The sequence below is a fragment of the Electrophorus electricus genome, chromosome 14, assembly GCF_013358815.1.
Source record: "Electrophorus electricus isolate fEleEle1 chromosome 14, fEleEle1.pri, whole genome shotgun sequence".
NCBI classification, from domain to species: Eukaryota; Metazoa; Chordata; class Actinopteri; order Gymnotiformes; family Gymnotidae; genus Electrophorus; species Electrophorus electricus.
This window is the reverse complement of record NC_049548.1, coordinates 18,822,396-18,841,831: the sequence shown is the minus strand read 5'-3', so window position 1 is coordinate 18,841,831 and position 19,436 is coordinate 18,822,396. Positions and strand designations below refer to the sequence as shown.

General features: G+C 42.8%; 1 protein-coding gene and 2 long non-coding RNA genes across 3 annotated transcripts; all 3 read left to right on the top strand.

The window, feature by feature from the left end:
• The first annotated feature begins 3,204 nt into the window (after positions 1-3,204).
• On the top strand, positions 3,205-8,726 carry patl2 (PAT1 homolog 2). Its single transcript, XM_027009241.2, has 19 exons — positions 3,205-3,225; positions 3,481-3,640; positions 4,446-4,705; positions 4,784-4,849; positions 5,164-5,217; positions 5,858-5,947; positions 6,035-6,112; positions 6,259-6,395; positions 6,506-6,580; positions 6,663-6,786; positions 6,867-6,987; positions 7,081-7,175; positions 7,243-7,296; positions 7,391-7,533; positions 7,605-7,761; positions 7,901-8,041; positions 8,206-8,303; positions 8,385-8,525; positions 8,693-8,726. Exons 1-19 carry the CDS (start codon positions 3,205-3,207, stop codon positions 8,724-8,726), a joined length of 2,049 nt encoding a protein of 682 aa, XP_026865042.2.
• Positions 8,727-15,270: 6,544 nt separating this feature from the next.
• On the top strand, positions 15,271-17,395 carry LOC118242408. The gene is made up of 4 exons (XR_004776842.1): positions 15,271-15,365; positions 16,665-16,715; positions 16,812-16,868; positions 17,354-17,395. It is a non-coding gene; the product is annotated as an uncharacterized LOC118242408 (long non-coding RNA).
• Positions 17,396-17,901: 506 nt separating this feature from the next.
• Positions 17,902-18,722, top strand: LOC113576846. Its single transcript, XR_003410560.2, has 3 exons — positions 17,902-17,972; positions 18,409-18,462; positions 18,668-18,722. It is a non-coding gene; the product is annotated as an uncharacterized LOC113576846 (long non-coding RNA).
• The last annotated feature ends 714 nt before the right edge of the window (positions 18,723-19,436 follow it).

Here is a 19,436-nt window from a genome sequence, read left to right as displayed (position 1 = left end):
ATGCAAACACACATACATACATACATATGCATACAAATACATACTGCCAAACACACGTACATACATACTGCCTTACACACATACATACATACATACACAGAAACACACACACACACACACACACACACACACATATACAAATACATACTTACACACATACACACATACAAATACATACACAGAAACACACATACACACACATACAAATACATAGACACAATCACACATAAACACAAACACACACACACATACAAAAACACACAAACACATACACACACATACAAACACACATATATACACACATACACACATCTACACACAAATACACATGCAAACACACATACATACATACATATGCATACAAATACATACTGCCAAACACACATACACAAACTCACACACAAATACACACAGAAACACCCTCAATCACACACAGAAGACAAGACTACAGTAAAGATGTTGTTGAATAGAATGAACATTCCTAAAACCAGAAGTGACGCATTGTAACCTGTGTGTGCTGTACTAAAATACAAAGAGTTCACATATATTTTTAGAAAAGTGTAAGTGAGTAACAGCCAGAACTTGTTTCCATGTCAGTGGTGGTTGTTTTATGACAATCATGAAAATCGCTGGTTGTCTGCTTGACATATATCAGAAAGAAGTCCTCCATTACAGAAATAATTTTTGATACATCTTGTTGAAATAGAATGTGAGATTGATTTTTGTTTTTAGTAACAGAGGACTGAAACAACAAATGGTTCCATTGAATATATTTGAGTATATTTATATATTTGAATATATTTGCTTTATGCGGCATATCATTGTCATTGCTAATGCACATCTGTTTTATAGTTGTATTATGATTTTATTTGATTTGGATTAGTATGTTTTGATTTGATCTGGTTTGTTTCATTCCACATTGCGTAGTGAGATTCCTGATGTATTGCCAAAGACGTGTTAAGATATTTACGCTTCATGCTATACAAGCCACACATTCCAATGAGCTGTGTTTATACATCTACATTGTTACTACACTGCGAAAGAAACAATAAACATTTTTTTTGGATGACTGTGCTTGATGAATCCACACAATATCTTAATGGAATCTGTGATGTTGCCTCAACGAACTTTCCATTTGTGCCGTCTCTGTTACTGATTGCCTTCAATTTTGCAGGTTTACTGTGGTCAGTGTGGTCATTAGAAGTTCAGTAAAGGGATGACATATACACCGGATACTGTACTAGAAACATCTGTCTTGTACCAGCACTCTCTCAATCATAAAATGTTTTTGATGTCATTCTAGCACCAAGCAAGTTTAATAGGTTTCAGTTTAAAAAATAAAATCCTTGAAAAAATGGACCCACAATGTGCAAGTTCCAACATTAATTCAGTTTGCATTAAAAAAGGAAGCACACTGTATTTTGTTCAGTTACTAGGTGACATAAATTTGTTCATATTATTAATTTAACAATATTGGTGATCATCCAGGTCTTTGGTTTTCTGGACATTCAGAATATGCAGCATATTTCTGGTTGTAAAGCATCTTCTTTTAGCAGTATATTTGCCATTTTATCAGTCACATAGACTTAATCTCACATAGACTTAAATTCATAACATAGTATTAAATAACTGAACATTTTGGAAAGAGAAACCTACTAGTGTATAACCTACTGTATGGTCAAAACTACTGTATAGCGGGGGGTTTGTACTATGTTTCTGCAAACATTCCACACACCTTATAAAGGGATCCATCAACTCTGTCAGGACTGCACAACTTTCCCGCACGGTGTAGTGGCTTCCAGGTGTGCGGTGGGTGGTACTGAGACCTCCTTTCCTGAGGGGATTTCACACACACCCGGTTTGGCAGCAGCTGTGCTGATGAGAAGGCATGAAGGTCTGTAAACATGCAGCAGAACACTGACTTTGGGGGGGGGGGCCTGGACATGTGGGTGGAGGGCACTTCACAAAGGAAAATCTGATGCTGGAAAGTGTTTAGCTTACGCATTGCTCCTAGACAAATGCTGGTATTTGACAGCTTTGCAGCAAAAAGGGATGGTAACCCCTGGAACATTCTATTACTATACATGTTTCACAAGTTCATTAATATCACTCACATAAAATTATATCTTTTTGATTGCATGTTCTGTGCACCCTCATAAAGCCATTCACGGTAGGTACCATCATGTGAGCAGACGGCTCTATAGTGACCTCAGGCTTGTATACAGCGTTCAGCCATACAGAGCGCTTCTGTCTCGGTAGAGCCACGTCTCTGTGTTCTTCCTTTCAGCTATGAAGCTGAATAGCAGGTGAAACATGTGCTGATCTAAGATCTGTATGACATTTAAAACGCAACATGTGGGGCTTGTTTCTTCATTTTTGAAAGCATTGCTTGTGTTTTGTGTTTCAGAGCTGACTTATTAAAGTTCTTTACAGCTGCACGAGGTACCCATGTTTCCTACAAAATATTTAAAAAGCCCATGGGTATTTTTCCAAACCTTGCCTTTTCAGAAGCTATGATATATACCTTGATTAGGGATCATCTGACCTCCTTTTTTAAACTTTAATAAAGTTAGTGACGCTGACCATCATGCGGGCACTTCGTCATCTGTACCTGTATGTACACTGGACGTTTTGTTCTTACACAGCAATTCAGTTTAACAATATATCAAATCGGTAATCGAATATTTTTAGATTATCTTTATGATGTTAAATTATATATTGCACTTCGAAAAACACTGAAATATTTATACTGTCTAGATGTGATCAGTTCTTTTGTTTTAAATTATTATTCATTGTTATGGTTGTTCATTTTAATTATAATTGTTATAAGCTCTTCATAGCCCATGTCGCTTTCGTCACATATCCAAATTGTTGTTCTTCTAATGTGTGACTTTATTTGTTTATTTTATTTTTTACGAAATGCCACTTTAATTTACCTACGATCATTAACTTAATCACAGCTTCCATCAACCTCCACTCATACTTGCAAGTGTAACTTGCAGCTCGTGTTTAATGCGGAGCCCTTTTCTTGTACGTGGTACACACACGTGGCACGCGCTCGGACACGCCGGGATCGTTTCCAGATCCGCCCCCGCACGTGTAGACATTTAAACAGGTTAATGAGCGTTTGGACACTTCAGATGGCAATCCTGGCGGTCGAATTTGCCGGCGTGACACCCTCGCAAAGAAATATATTTAGGCTAAATGAGTGACGCCGAACATCCAGTAAGTAGTCTGCGATAATACCGTCGGTACCCGCGCGACAAAACTCTTGGGCTGGTGGGTTTTCCCGCGCGAGTGTCGTGCAAGTCTGTTAGAGATCGTTATGTAATAGCGAATTGTGTCTTGCCGTCATGCACCTTCAATTTGACAAGTTGACCTTAAATGGCTTTGTCCAGGTGGCGAGCTGCGTCCTCAGTAAGGTGTTCGTTGTGTCGTGGTGGTGGCGGCTTTTTTTTGCTTTTGTCTTTGTTTCCCCAGGCGGTAAGGGAGAACTCCACTCCTGGTGTTGAGTGGCCTGAGAATGGGGAGCAGTGGAGCGACGGGGAGGAGAATACGATGGAAGAATCCGAGCTCCTGCAGGATGTGGTGGAGGAGGACGAGGAGATTGATCTGTACAATGAAGAGACCTTTGGATTAGGCCAGTGGCCCTGGTTGTTTATTAGCAGGCTAGATTCAGTGATGGCGCTGGTATAGGCTTATCATTCGTCAAGTCACCTTTATTTCTATAGCACATATACAAGGCAACGAGTGTTGGCCAAAGAGCTGCACAATATCAGTTCAAAATAAACCACTACAAACAACTAAAGCTGCACAACACCAACAGGAAACCTCCTCACAATATAGCCAATTAAACCATGGTAATCAGCAACAGAAGGCTAGAACAACCAGGATAAAACAGTATACAGAGTATTTTAAAAGACTTGCCTGAGAATGCCTGAGAGAATGAGCTTGTGTGACTTAAAAGCATCTATTGTAAGGGATTATTTAATAAAAAGTGGAAGATTATTCTGTAGTCTTGGGAGTAGCAACAGAAATGGCCTCGTCACCTTTTAAACTTCTTCCGAGAGTGTGGAGCGGCTAGGCGCACTTAAGATGGAACGAGATCGGATTGTCAGAGATGTAGCTCACTGCTAAGCCACGCAAAACTTTAAAAATGAATAATTCCTATCATAAGTTGACTGCATACGATCATGATGGCTCTGTTTTAATATTGTCTTGAAAAGGGACCACTTGCTAATAAAAAGGCAACAGCCCCTCAAATCCACTCATTCAAGGCCAAGCTCTCTGCCTGACCAGTTGCAAGAACATGTTAGTTAGGTAACCAGGGCCTGTGGGCTCTGGTTACCTGATGTGAAATGTAGTTTAGGAAATAACTGGGGGGGGGGGGGATGCAGACTTCCTATTGGGTGGCTTAAATCACATGCCTCTTTATTTTGGTGCAGACCTAAGTGCCGAGGAGCTTCAAGCAGATGCTGTGGATCTTCTGTTTGTAGATGGCAAACAGTCTCCAGCACCGCCAGCTTCTCCTCCTCCACCTTCGCCAAATGAGGCTTCCCCTCCTAGGCCTAAAGTTCAAATCCAGGCCCAGGCTGCAGCAGGCCTGTGCCATGAAGCCAGGAGCAGCAGAGAGAGAGGCGCTCAAGTGCAGCTGCTGGACGACCCAGCGGTGATGAGGACGGTGGAGGGGCCGCCCAGTCTGAAGGTTTGGCTCCTCTTCCTTGGTGTTGCCTGGCCTGCTGGTGTGTATGCCGTAACCATGCGTTTCTTGCTGGTCCTCCAGAGCTTGGACAGCGCTATCGTGGACTGTGGCCGCAGCTCCTGCTGGGGAGATCTGAATGCCAACACGGTGAGTCGGTCAGGAGTCAGCGGGGCGAGGTAGTCCAGGCACGGGCACGGTTTGGCCACCTTTGTGGTCCTGATCGCCCTCGATCATGTTCACAAGGAAGTGGCAGGGGAGCTACCGCTCCCGTGCCCTAGAGGAGCATGAGTGGGGGACAGAGCAGAGCCCTCTTCTCCGGCCACAGGCCAACACTTCCCAACTCTACAGGGTGTGAGGAATGTGTGGCTGCATTCCTTGCTGTGTGTAGCATTGCGGTTACTTCACGTGAACGTCTTGCAGTTGACTGCCACGTTGACGCCTGTTTTTACCCCCTTGTCTAGTGGATGATGCCGTCACTAGGCTCAGCCAGGCCCGCACCAGGGTCCATCCTTCAGGTAGGGCTACTGAAACTGCGGGACAACGTGTCTTTCATTGATGTACCAACCAGAAACGCTGCCAATTAAAGCAGCCATAGCTGTGTTGCTATAAGATGCAAGTGCCGCAGACAAGCTGTTCTTGTCTGTACGGTTAACACACAAACCGCGGTTCTGAAGAAAGAGGCTTTGGCTTTATTTTTTCAGTTGTTTAGCTACATAACTATGAGGAGAACCAATCTCCGTCACATGCTTGCTGGCCTGGATTTTCCAGGACAACAGTAATTTTGGGGGGAAAAACCTTCTGGATAAAGAACTTATAACCAGTCTGGCAGCGTGGAATGGCCTTACACAACCTTGGTGGCTGTTTTGCCCTATAGTGGAAAAGGAGTATTTGTAGTGCTTGGGCTTTGCAATCAGCAGCTAAACTGTATACCCTGTTCACTAATTGGGGCGGGGGGGGAAAGAGTCTGTGCAAACAAGGCAGTCCTCCCTACCTGTCGATCATCTTGAATGTTTAGCATATGGAAGGGAAAGCAAAGAACTAAGCCTGTCTCTGGAGGGAGGGGCTTCATCTGCTGATGAAGTTTGGTGACTGTTTGCTATAGTTCTGCTCTGATCTACACTTTGTGCGGTCTGGCTGGGTTTCTCCCCCTGACAGGACCGGGCTATCGTGGGGGTGATAGACCGATCGGCTCGTGGCAGGATACGATCGCCGTTGCAGCTGCCGGGCGAGAGACGCCCCCTTCAGGTACTACCGCTTTGTGGTATTGAGAGGGTGAGGTGGGTAGCGCCATTCTGAACAGAGACTGACACGTACTCTCAAACTTATCGGCAGGTGCCGGTGTGTCCTGTTGTGGCTGGTAGCCCACTCCACCTGAAAAGCTCCTTCTCTGTGAAGCAGCACTATGGTCAGGTGACTTCAGACATGTGCATGCCGTGTGTGTGAGAATTGCATTATTACTAACTATCCTGCCTATATGGTCAGCTACATGGTCAATCAGCCAGAGGAGCCATTGTATAACCGTATCTGTCTCTGCTGGCTGGTTTCTTCGTTTTTAGTCGGGGGGTTTCCTTTCGCCCTCCCCTCCCCGATTCCAGGCTCTCGCACCCAAAATGATGCAGGTGCGGTTTGGGCCAAACTCTCCTAGACCGGGGTCCTGTTTCAGCCCATTCCCCAGTCCCGTGCATAGATTCAGGTGAGCCCACTCCTCACACCTGTGCTTGTCTAAGGTGCCTCACAGCAACCTGGAGCTGCTTCTCCTTTTATGTCTTACGAGTGTTGGGTGACCCCCTCCTGACCTTTTAGGCTTCCGGTCTTGGCCACCCAGCTCCACCCGCAGCACAAACGGCTGCTGAGCCAGCGACCTCCGGGCTCCCGAAGGTGGGCGTCCTGTCTTTGAGGGTTTCTGGGGGTGGGGGGGTTCTGGCGACTGACCCCGAGCTGAAGCTGTTGCTGTTTGCAGGAGACTGAAGAGCTGGGACCATTACGCTGAGCTCATGTCTGCCAGAGAGAAGGAGTGGATCATCAAGCTACAGATGATGCAGCTACAGAGTGAGAACCCTCTTCAGGATGACTACTACTACCAGGTGCTCAATAGCACCCCCTACTTGCCACCTACAGTAACAGTTTCTGCAGCAGGCCTGGAGTAATATTTTGTGTGTTGCAGGAATACTATCGAAGAATGGAAGTGAAGTTGGCAGAGGAAGAGATGATGGGTGACCGATCCAAAAGGGAGCCGCCCAAACTCACCACACCATACGTCACCAAAACGGTGTCCTACACCCCAGGTATGGTTTCATAGGCTCCGGTGCTGAGATGTTTCAGTGCCGCTGCAGACGAAGGCCATGGTGGACCCAGGCGGTGTGTGTGCGCTGTTGTAGTGGTCCACATTGAAGGGTCGCTGGGCCAGGTCACGGTGTCCACGTGTCACTCCCCGCGTCGTGCCATAGATGCTGTCCACGCGCACACTCCCGAGGTGAGATGCCCTGCAGGCAAACGCGCTTCTATGAGTTGGCCTTTTTCTTACACCTTTGTTCAACCAGGAGCAGAAGGACATCAGGCAGCAGAGGCTGGAGGTACTGAACACCATTGAGAAGGTGGGGGAAGCTTCTGTCTCACTCATTTCACCTTAACGGTGCTTTTTTGCAGCTGTGGTTCTGCTGTTACCTCTGCTTCCCTGGCTTCCTGCAGTGCTATGTGACCTTGTTGGGTGTGGAGGCAGCTGAGAGGATGAAGACCACTGTGACTGACGAAGAAGAGAACAGAAGACTGATGAAGACCATGCAGAGAGGGGTGGAGGAGATCAACAGCCAGCTACGGAACCTCAACTCTATGTATGCCGTGTGCATGCATGCATGTGTGTGTCTGTCTGTCTGTCTTTCACTAAGCTGTGTGTTTTCTTTAGGGAGTCCATGGAAGAGTTTCTGCCCTGTCTTCTCGTCTTGAAAGGAAAAAAATTGCTGGCCAGACTTCTCCCCTTCCTGTCACATGACTTGGGTCTCCACCTCCTGCGGGCCATCACGATGCACCTTCCGGTGCTGATGAGCAGAGATGCAGATGAGGTCAGTCATACCTGCCCTTTTTGCCGAACACCATCACGTCAGTACAGCCCATTGTTGGCCTCCAGCAGAGTTGAGCTCTGCTTGAGCACAGATTATGGGTGTAAGAATTTGTACTGACCAACCTCCCACCCTCTTACAGGGCCTTCCTGTTCTGTACCCGCCTCTCCGCACCGTGATCGGTTCCCTCAGCTTCAGCCAGCTAGTTTCCGTCCTGCAGGAGTTCACCGCAGCCCTGCCTGACTCCAAAGACTCTCGTCTAACGTTAGCCTGCCAAAACAAGGTGCCATGTTGGGATCACGCCCTCCTTACCCTCATTCGCTGAGCCTGACTTTAGTCGAGGTTTAGGATTGACCTGGAAATCAATACATCAAGCTTGCATAAGAATACTAATGACTGTATGTGTCTGTGGGCTGCTGACTTGCTACTCCTCTCTAACTTTTCTAGTTTGGTTTGTCTTTGCTGTATGCCTTGCTCTCGCAAGGTGAGAGGCTCCTGACCTCTGACCTTCCCATGGAGCCCAGTCTTGGCGACTTCGAGACCTGGTACGGATGTCTGCTGTTCTGTCGTGCTCCAAGTACCCGTTCCTCTCTGACCCCTGCTCCCTTCTCTGCCTGCCCCTCCAGGACGGACACCGTCTTCCAAGTGGCACGCCAACTGTCCCACACGTCCCTGGCAGAACCCCTCTTCCTGCCCTCTAACCTGCTCACGCTGTTCTGCCGCTACCTGGACAAGCGCACTGTCCAGCAGCTGAGGAACAACATGGAGTAAGTTGCTGATTTGTTTGCATCCTCGTGGTTTGTGTGTGCAGTGGCCTGTTAACCGAGAGACTGGGCGGATCGTTGCCTGTGGTTCATCCTCACTGGTGTTCTGTGGTGGGTGGTGTTCGGGTATTCTTTCAGGATCAACCAGACTGTTTCTTTGTTTTCTGCAGATCTTCTACAGGCTATCTGGCTGTAGGATCATGAAGGAGTTTTGTGTGTGTGTGTGTGTTGTTTTTCTTTCTCCCCTTTGTTTTATTTGATCAGTCCATATGTACAGTAACCCACCCCACTCTTAGCAGTGCTAGCTTGGAATGACTAGGCTGGCATTGCTAACATTACTTATGGCCACCCCCAGATGGCGCTAACTACCTGGGTTAAAGGAACAATCAAACTCGCTTGCATTATTCATAGATGATAAAATGGATTCTGATCTGAACTTGGGTTTTAGTAACTGAATTCAGTTATGAAAGTGAAGTATTGGGACTGATTTTCACTAAAGGAATTTGGGTTGTTTCATAAGTGCAAATCCTTAAGTTTCTGTTTGGAAGAGAATTCATTTCAAAATGTATATTTTGCAATGTTTTCCAGCACTGTATACAAATTTTATTTACTCTAATCACTTAATGATGAATATTTATTTAATGCACTACTGTATAGCATTTGCAAAACTGAAAAAATTAATAAATGCATTTCCAAAAATGTACCTGCACCCACATCAAATCTGTTTCCTAAGCATTGCCATGTTCAAGTCTGCCTGGTACTTGCATCTGCAACAACTTGGAAGTACCGTAGTGAATACCCTGTTGGAGGGTCATGCACTGGATCTCTACTTCAGCTGCACAGTTTCAAGTACAGAATTAAAGATTCTGTTAAAGTTTAAAGATTCAATTACTGAGACTGTACAAATGACCCTGACATTGACAATTCTACCTTGCCATATCCAGTCAAACACTTCATGCATACATATATTAAGGAACTTTAATAAATTTGTTTTAAATACAATGGGGACTTTTTCTTGATTTTTGAAGGGCGTGGGGGCATAAGTTCATCTGGAATTGTTGCCACGTGTGTAACCATACAATAGGTCATTTGACTGGCTTTTATCTAGGTTTATGGTATGTTAAACCAGGTAATGGTGAATAAAGGGCTTCTTGTATGAGTTATGTGGGAATTTGCTAAGCTTTATTGCATCAAATGCCTTTCTTAATCTGATTTTTGATCAGACATGGATAAACATCTTCCAATTAATCAAGGCAAATGGTTCAGAAGTAGTAGAGGTATCTATTGGCAGTAAAACTCTGTTTTGAATTTTAAGAGCTCCCAAACCTAGTACACATGCTTTCTATAACCAACACCCTGGTGCTTTTATCTTGGTTTTAAATCTGTGTAGTACATGCCCAGTCTAGCCTTCCTGGGGAGACCTGGTTCAGGAAATTATGTAGCTTCTGGCAACTATGTAACCACATGCTGTTCATGTACAATAGGATTTTTTTTAAATTTTATTTTATTTTGGGTCAAGTTGATTTAACTTGAACTTTTAATGTATGGAAAAGTGTTTTTCAGGGTCAAATTTGCATTTGGTGAGGTTCTGGGACACACCTTGACTTCACTCTGTCTAAAGTGACTGATCTGCACAGATGAAAGTGAACGTTTTGCTACTTTAAACCCACATGCACATGAAGATACAAAGCAGAAGGGTCCAAATTTAATCTATCTTGGGCAAAGAGAATTTAGTGAGAGGACAGTAGTTTGACATCAGCCTACTGGTGTACATAATTTCTGACCTCTGTTAGTGGATGACTAATCCTTTACTGTAGTCTAAACATTTACATCATGCTATAGCTCATGTAGACAATCTCTGGGCCCCTGTCCTTGGTTTGAACCTACCGGCTTAAACCATGTTTAGCTGGTAGTGTTTCAAAGCCTTGTGGTAAATGCAGAGGTAACAGGACTGGTTGGTTGTGTTTTTTTTTTTTGTTTTTTTTTAAACTACTACGACATTTCTCAAATGCGATCCTAAAGCACATCAAGCTTTATACAGTCTTGACATTTCACCTAATGGAAACAGGCCATCAGCATTACTAGGTAATCATCTATAAACATCTACCTTTTTCTCTCTCCTGTCTTTCATGGTCCTCTGTCTGTATATTTTTGGGGCAGGGGGGGAATGTCTGGGTGCTTCTCCGATGTCCTCAGACAGTGTAGATGAGTCATACAATTGGGAGACAAAGCCAATATTGTCTCATTGTCTGGGAGCCACTGGAACAAGCATGCAAGGTAGAGGAGGAGGAGGTGGTGGTGTGTGGAATGTTTGACTTTAGGAGCCGGAAGTTCAGGAGGTAAAATGCAGTGGTGAGCATAAAGTCCTAGTGTGTGTTGTGGGGGAAATGTTGAATTGTATTGGGTCAGATCTTTTATTTCAAGTTTGACTAATTTCATATGCTTGTCTTCATGGTAAAAGATGGAACTTAAGATGATTCTTTCAAAAAACACTGAACAAGCCTGTTGGTATGGTAGTGGTGGTGATTTCAGCTGCAGACTGGCGGTGGCTGCTTGACCATTTTTGGGGGAACTCCTGTTTGCAGGGACCAAACAGGGACGTGGAGGGAAGACTTTCACAAAAGTGTGAAACATGACGGAAGAAAGCGCTGACTGTCTTCTCCTGATGTTCTCAAGATTCCTTCGTTGAATTCAGGAAGAGGGTTATGGGTGCTTTTATAATGAGCATTTGTCCCTTTTTATAAGGACTTTTTGCCTTTGGCAACTTTGTAATTTAAATAGCTTCTTACAGTTTTTCTTTTTTCCCCTTTATATATTTGAACCAGTTTGAGTTTTGCTTCATCTGATACAAAGCACAGTAGCAACTGCTTTTATCTTTTAAAATATTCAGTATTTTTCAAACTTTATTTTTGTTAAATGCGGTCATTCCCTGGGGAATGCAAGAATAGTTATATAATTTGCCAGCTGTCTCTTAAATGGGCAAAGGTCCATTTGAGTATAGTTTATAGGGAACATGCTTAATTGTGCAGATGCTATCTGAGTAACTCGGGAGAGAAATTTGGAGAGTTGCTAGCTTGCGAAGATGTGATCTAATTTTAGTCTGCGTTTAGAATTTCCTGCACAAAGGGATGGGCAGGGTCACGGAACAGCCTCGTATGTTCAGAAAGATAGATATAGATTTTGTTTATATATCTATATAATAAAATTTTAGCTATGCGTGTCTGAGACTGACTATTCTTCTCGCAGCCGGTTTTCAGTACACTACATGGAGCGTTTAAACAGATGTTAACATCCTGTCAACCTACTCGGCCCTGGCCCATAAACTCCCCATTGCTGAATGGGGATGGATGTCCACTGCTGCTAGTCTCTCTTTCATTCTTCTATTTATTGTTTTTGCTGCTTTTTTTTTTTGGTAAAAACACCGTTTTGAGTACATACTGCAGTATGGCCTTTACCATTTTGTTTATCAAAATAGCTCCCGTTTGTATGAAATTATTTCTGAATGCATCTGTTTACAGCTAGTATTGACGACTACCTGTTAATTCATAAATGCCTAAATGGAATTTATGGCTGAATTTTCAGTTTTGAAACAACTTTCATATAAAATGTTACTGAAACCTGAGCCTCCTAAAATTGGCATTTTTGAAACGAGTATCTATATTGAGGGGAAAGGGCGACTGAATCAGAATATCTGCCGCCACTGAGAGACCAACACAACTGGCAGCTGTAAGAAATGAAAGGGTTAACATTATTTTTCTTTACTATGCCTGGCATATTACCATACGCTAAACGTGTGCGTGCTGACCCAGAGAACCTGTCGGTGAGGAAGGTCTACACATACAATAAAATGTCTGCTTATATTAATGTTCCTGTGTCTGTGTGACTGCTAATAATAGTTATGTATGGAAGGCTTTTGAAGCTTTTTTTTAAAGAGCCGTGAAGGTAGGCATGTGTAACATATCCTCTACGTGGCAAAATGGATGTGTGTGTGTACATTTGCGCCTCTTCCTTCCAGTGGGTGGTTTCGGGACTGAGACTGATGTCCTTGTTTTTTGGATCTGTTGGGTTCTTCCCTCCAACTTGAGGATCACAGCCACAAGTATCCCTGTTGCCGCTGAGACAACCTTGTTAACTTTCCACATTCTGTCTCTCATCTTTCGGTACTTGATTTGTTGTTCTTTTTTTCGTGTTTTTCCGTTGCGTTTTTGCATCGCTTGTGATGACCATATCTAGTACCACTGCTGTTTCTATTATCCATCACCGTGTCAGTGATTTAAACTACTTGTATATGTGTCTTGGTCTTGGAGTATCTCTACCCCTTTGATGTTCATCCTGTTTGGGCTTGGGGTGTCGAGCATAAGCCTTGCATGTGTTCATGTAGATGATCTCTGCCAATTAGATGTCTACAGGTGCTGGATTATTTCAGAGGCTCCTTTGTACAGTCTGCATCTTCGATCTTCTCTGGTGATGCACTCCCTTGTTTTCATGATTTAGTGCCTCGGTGCACTCTAAAATCTTATTTGGTTATTTTTGTGTTTGAATTTCCACTGTATAAAAAATGCTGTACAAATTGCTGTCTCGTCTTTCTTGAGGAGACTACCTGAGGGGTCTACCTGGTAGGGTGTACCTGAGGGTGTCGGCCTGGTAGATGTGTGGGTAATTCTGTGAGGCAGGGAGATGTGTATGAAAGCTGAGCATGTATCGGAGGAGTCTGACTGGTGGATGTGTGGGTGTTTTGTGAGACGGCGAGTTCTGTATGAAAGATGAGCATGTAAGAGGTTTCGGAGGGAAAGTTCAGAGGTTAAAGTCCAAGCTTTAAACTCTCCTTGACCCTTGTGCTCTACCCAGGGGTGGGGGTTAGGTGGAGGATGTGGAATGTCAGCCAGAGGTGAGATGGCTGTCCTGCTCTTCTCACTCTTCCGTACAGCTCCCATTAGTGCATGGATAGCAGGTGAGGTCATGGAAACTCCCCACTTGCTGTGGAAGATGACCACATGGGTCCAAAGAACGTTCTGAAGCCGACCTCATTGGGATAAAAGGATTTTTGTTTGTCTACTTGCATTTTCAACTACGTGCTTTTTGTACTTCGCTTAATTTCAGTCATTTAGGTTCATGTGTAGAAAAGTTACTCCATTATCGACATCCTAAATGATAACAGGACATTACAGTGAATAACTGCTATTACAGTGAGTATTTTGGACAGAAATGTAACTTTAATTTATCAGTAGAGCTCTGACTACTCAACATTCTCTCACGCTCTCTCTCTCAGTATTGCATAGCTTAAGAAAAGTTCTCTCTCTCCCCCTACACAATAAAATGTCAGTTATTTCTGGACCAGCTTCACCGCTTTGCAGTGCTAACATCTTGAGAGAGAAAAGTGGCACGTGTTTGTGTATTGTTTGTCAACGCTATTACCACGTGAGTGATGTACGATTGTGTTTACCTAGCGTCTGTCTGAGAGTTGGTTTTATAGGACTTCACTGGGTATGTGATTTAAATGTCTAGCCTGTCTTCAAGCAGACTGGAGCGCCATGCCAAGTAGTGGTAGCAGAACTCCGGAGGGGGTTTTCCTCAGCTTGCTGAGACCAGTGCTGGGATACTGGAGCTGAGTGGACTTCTCCCTGTTTGCCCTCCATCCGGAGGGAAGTAATCATAACATACCTCAGTTCCATCAGTCTGAACTTGTGCAACATCAGAGTGAAAGGATCCCAGAAACCCATGCTGAGAAAAAAAACCATCATCTGTACTCCAAATGTTTGTTACGATGTGTTACTGTGTTAATGTCTTGCATATGGGGGGGGTGTGTGTGTGTGTGTAAAGGTTCTTTTGTGATTAAATGCCTGCAGTTCAATGTCCCTTTCACTGGTATGCTTTGTCGAAACTATAGGAATAGTAATAAATAGAATTACACTACTGTAGAACTTTGGCATCGTTGTTTTTAATGAGATCTTTTTAAAAACTTTTAAAAAAAGATTTCTACACAACTTCATACATTTCAAATAATTTGTAGGAATGTGTGTGTGTGTGTGTGTATATATATATATATATATATATATATATATATATATATATATATATATATATATATATTTTTTTTTTTTTTTTTTTTTTTTTTTTTTGATTGATGTAAATAGAATGATGGTTTCAAAACTCAGAACCCTGGAGAATAATGTCATGAAGTCAAATCCCGCATGCTTTGGTTGTTCCAAAACTACTTGGTAGACTTTATTAAATAAAGCTTTTAGAAGTCTTTTGGTGTCCAGTTAATAATAAGATCTATAAATTACTGAATAAAATAACAAAGCTCATGTAGAAAATGATTCGTAATGTCTTAAACCAGCACACATGCCCTTGTATATTCTCCACTGTAATTCAAAAAGCATTACACAGCTTGTGTTGTTTGGATGTGGTGTGATGATGATGATGATGATGATCCCAAACCTCCTCCAGTTCTGCCCCATCACCTCCTTGCCAGCTGTGTGTGTGTGTTAATGCCCTTTAAGAGCCCAATTATTTAGCTTCTGTGTGTCTAGCACTACAGGCTAGCAAGAGGGTTTTGTGTACAGCCCAGAACTGAGTGGGCGGGTGAGGGGTTGATGGCCATTTTCATTCTGTGTGCGCACACGCAGGGGGGTGTGTCCCAAAGAGGAGGTGCTCTTGGCTTACGGTTTATAAAGTTGTCGAAAGCATTTTCTTCTGGAGCCACCGTGATCCATCCCCTGTATTGCCCCGTGCCTCTCTTCGCTGGTTTTCTGCCCCAGGTGTCTGCGATGCTGGGACGGGCACTTCTCAGGACGGTCCTGCTGCTCTGGCTGGCCAGGCTAACGCTTCAGGGAGGCACAGGTAAGTGCATCGGACGTCGTGCATGGAGCCCTGTTACAAGCCGAGGCACGTTAGCAAACGTTATGATCATTTTATCCTTCAGTACTTTGTGTACAAACGGGACGATCACAAATCCTAAAGGAAGAGCTGCAATAATGATCCTGGAGAAATATTTGTTTTTTATACTATTGTTATTAAGAAAATGGCATTATTCTTTTCAAGAGGTGCTTAATCAGATGTGGTATTTTGTTTTATACTGCTGGATTTTATTGTCTTGTGTCCGTTCCATGCTGTTGGCCGTGAGAGTGGAAGCAGCAGGTTTAAGATGCTGATCTGATTGTCACATTGTGCTGTCTGTCAGTGGTCTTACAGGTACACGAGGGTGGTAGCCCTGGTGTCTGAGGGTGTATTTAACCCTTCAGTAGCTTGAGTCTTTTATTTGAGTGCTACTCACTTGAATCGTTCCTTGAATTATTTGCCCTTGTACTGACTGATGTTTCAGTGTAAAGGTATTAACGTTTATTTATATGGCTGGTATTTGTTTAATGTATTTGATTTTAGTCTTGTTGGGCTTCTGGAAAAATAAGCAAGGTTTGCAGTAAATGCCATAATCAGATTAAATGATTAGCCTGGAGTAAACCAAAATCTATACACATCCGAAATGAACTGTGCATAGCTTTTGACAGCCGCACTTTTGTTTGGGGAAACAAGTGCCTTCCTTCCACCCCAACCCCCCTCCCCCCCTTACTCGGGGCTTCTCGCTACCAAATCAAAGCAGGTCAGCCATTGGTGACGGTGCCCATCTAAATGTGACGTCCAGCTGTGAGAGTGAGGTGTTAATTCCCCCCGCACAGTCAGCCATTGATGGCGCCGCTTGCTTTGGTCACTTCGGTCCCACTGGACCTCCTCCTTCTTTTTTCTATTCCACATGTGCGAGGCATTTGGCCACTAGCACAGTGACGCAGAGCACTGTCTGTTTTAGGTTTTCATAGTGACCAGTCGAGACTCTCTGGAAGGTTCGTTACCTAGACCTTTCCGGTTGGCAGCTGTCGAAAAAGCAGTTCTGTTAGATGCTGTGCTGTTTTAACAGTCTGCCTAGGGCTGCCATTATGACATTATTAAACAATATTTAACTAGAGCTTTAAGAGAAACTAAAAGGACCATGGCTTTCCTTGTGTAACATGTAATAATTGCTTTGTTTTGTTTTACACTGAAGATAAACACCTTTTCATGCTTCTCTTTTCTGTACCTTAACCTGTTAATAATTTTTAATCCTTAGGTTAATTTGTCAGTGAAATTATTTCCCTGTTTTTATTTCAGGGTATAAACCTCTAGGTGGTGCTGCGGGTAGAGAGTCAATGCCATTAAAAGGTAACATTATTCTACTTCAGTTCTGAACCTGGAACCATGTGTATGTATATGTGAAGAACATTCCAGAGAGTAACTGTGGTTACACTGGCTGTTTAGGTTATGGCTTGTGGTCAAAGGCAGCCAGCATTCACCCTTCCAGGTTCAAAGGACTTGGTGAGCCAAAGTACAATGAAACGCACAACACGTCATGTGTTTTCTCATGAGAACTTTGAGCATGTTGAACAGACCTGTCCAGTTCTGGATCCAGAGTCCAGTTTCTGGTCATTTTTGTAATCACTGGAAGGTAACTGAACAGCTAATACAAGCAGTAGGCCAAATGTGCGCTCCCACCTGGCTCCCAGGTAAAGTTGGAGAACATGCAGCACCTGGACTGAGATGGCTATGATTTGGATCCTATGAAATAAATCAGCTACCAGTGATTGTACTGGATTTTGGATTCAAGGACTGGAGCTGAAAGCCTCCGACACAGAAAATTACATATAATTCTGTCTGTTCTGTTTTAAACTGTTGCCATTTACTGAAAACATTTAGGAAACAGGCTTTGCAATCTACTGGAAAAAAGACGTTCTAAATTCAAGTTAACTAGAGGTAAATAATGATATAATTCTGCTGATTGCTTTTTTTTTTTTTTTAACCAGGTCACGGAGTTGCACATTCCCAACTGCCTGGTAACAGTGCAGCAGCCAATGGTGTGTTTAACCACAGACACTCAGAATTGTGCCCTTCAGTAATGGTGAGGTGGAAAAGTATAAATCCACTTCTCTTAAATCTTTGTTTCGCAGGTTATGGTGCACAAGCTGCCGCTAATGGTGGCAAGCCCAGTGGTAAATCTTATACAGTCAGGGTGTCTACTGTGTATTTCTGGGTTTCCTGCAAACTCAAATTATTTCAAGAGTGTCCAGTAATTTTTGATAAATCAAAATTGTAGCCATACTTTATAAAATAAAGTTTTGGTTTTATAGGACTATATTGGTTTGTATTTTTTCTAATGGGAACTATTAATTATAATGTGGTTTTAATTGGCATATATTGTGTTATAATGAGTTATTTATTAATATATAATGCAGCATATGGGCTGTGACATTCAATTGTAACTTGTAATTAATTTCAAATGTTTTATGTATTGCTGTTGACACAAAATAAATGGCTACTTAGCGTCTAAATAATAAAATAACTACTTAACAGGTTCTGGAAAAATGTTAACCAAAGGATTGGGTACAGCACCTGCTGCCCTGGGAAATGGAGCCATAGCAAACGGTGAATGCAAAGTTTCATGTTTGTAAACATCTGCACGCAGTGCTGCGCCTTTACCATTTTACCTAAACTATTCGCTATTCAATTATGATAACGTGTAAAATAGTTCTAATATGAAGTTCCATCACACACACGAACAGAGGACAGGATGTTTTAGCTATTAACTCTTAGTGCCAGTTGTATCTGGGGCTTCATGCTACATGAGAATGTGTTTACTTCACAGGTAACAGGGCAGCACCTCCTGCACTTAAGGGAAATGCAGTTAAACCCGTTTGTTAATTAATAAAGTAATTGCACAGGTGACTACTTTGAGTAGCCAGTGTGTTAAAAAAAAATGTGGGTATGTTTTAATTAATCAATTATTTAATTAATTGATTTAGGTCATTTCCCTGTGGTATGATTGAAGGAGATCATCCATATATTTCCCTTTGTATTACAGGTGGCTCCGCATTAAAGCCCAACAAGCCTGGATATGGAGGGTGGCCTTCATACGGTATGATGGGGGAAAATTTAAATCAGGAATTATCTGCACCCCCATAATACCCAAAATTACTGTTTATCATTTTTTAATATATATATATACACACACACACACACATCTATATACATACACACCATACTGACATCAGTCTAATAATTGACTTCATAGTCACTCATTTCGATTGTGGTCTTTTTTTTAAAAAAAACTGATGTTTCAGGTGGAATTGGTACAGGCTTTCGAATGGTGCCCCAGCTAGCTACCAAACAAAAAGGAGGTGAATGCAACAGTATATTTCTATATGAAATAAATGCAGATACTATAGCACCTTCAGTATCAATGACTGGTACATTACGTTTAAGCATCAGACAACCAATTAAAGCATTGCTTTCCTAACTGTAGGCTTTGCTAATGGATCTGGCTACAGAAGTCCCTCCTTTGGAAGTAAGTTTAATAATAATGCATACTAGCACAATTCGTAATCCAGATTCACTGCAGCAGTGGGTCTGATATTATGGCTTGCCATGTTTTGTGTGTAGTTATGTTTATTCACTGTGTCTGAAGGCTACAGAAGCAGACAGGCTGCACACACCCCTGTTGGTGCTGGTTTGGGTGAGTTTAGTCTCCTTCGACCTCTTACACAGACATTAAGAGAATGTTCCCAGCACCTTGTCACAGTTTGTCACATTTTCAGCTGCTGTTTTGCTCCACAGGTGGAAGATATGCAAATGGAGCAAAACCTGCCAAACCTGGTAATGAATCACTCCATCACCTGTAATTTTATGTATTCATATACTAGATACATGTTTATGTTGCCTTAAAATGAACAGAGCACCTATATTTTAGCATTAAAAATGATACATTTTTTCCAGGCTATGGGACTGGACAAGGAGCCAAAACCAAAGGTAAATTATACTTTAGACAAAACTAGAGATGGGCAAAGGACAATAGGCATTTTGTTAAATATTTCTAGAATATGAATGTGTCCA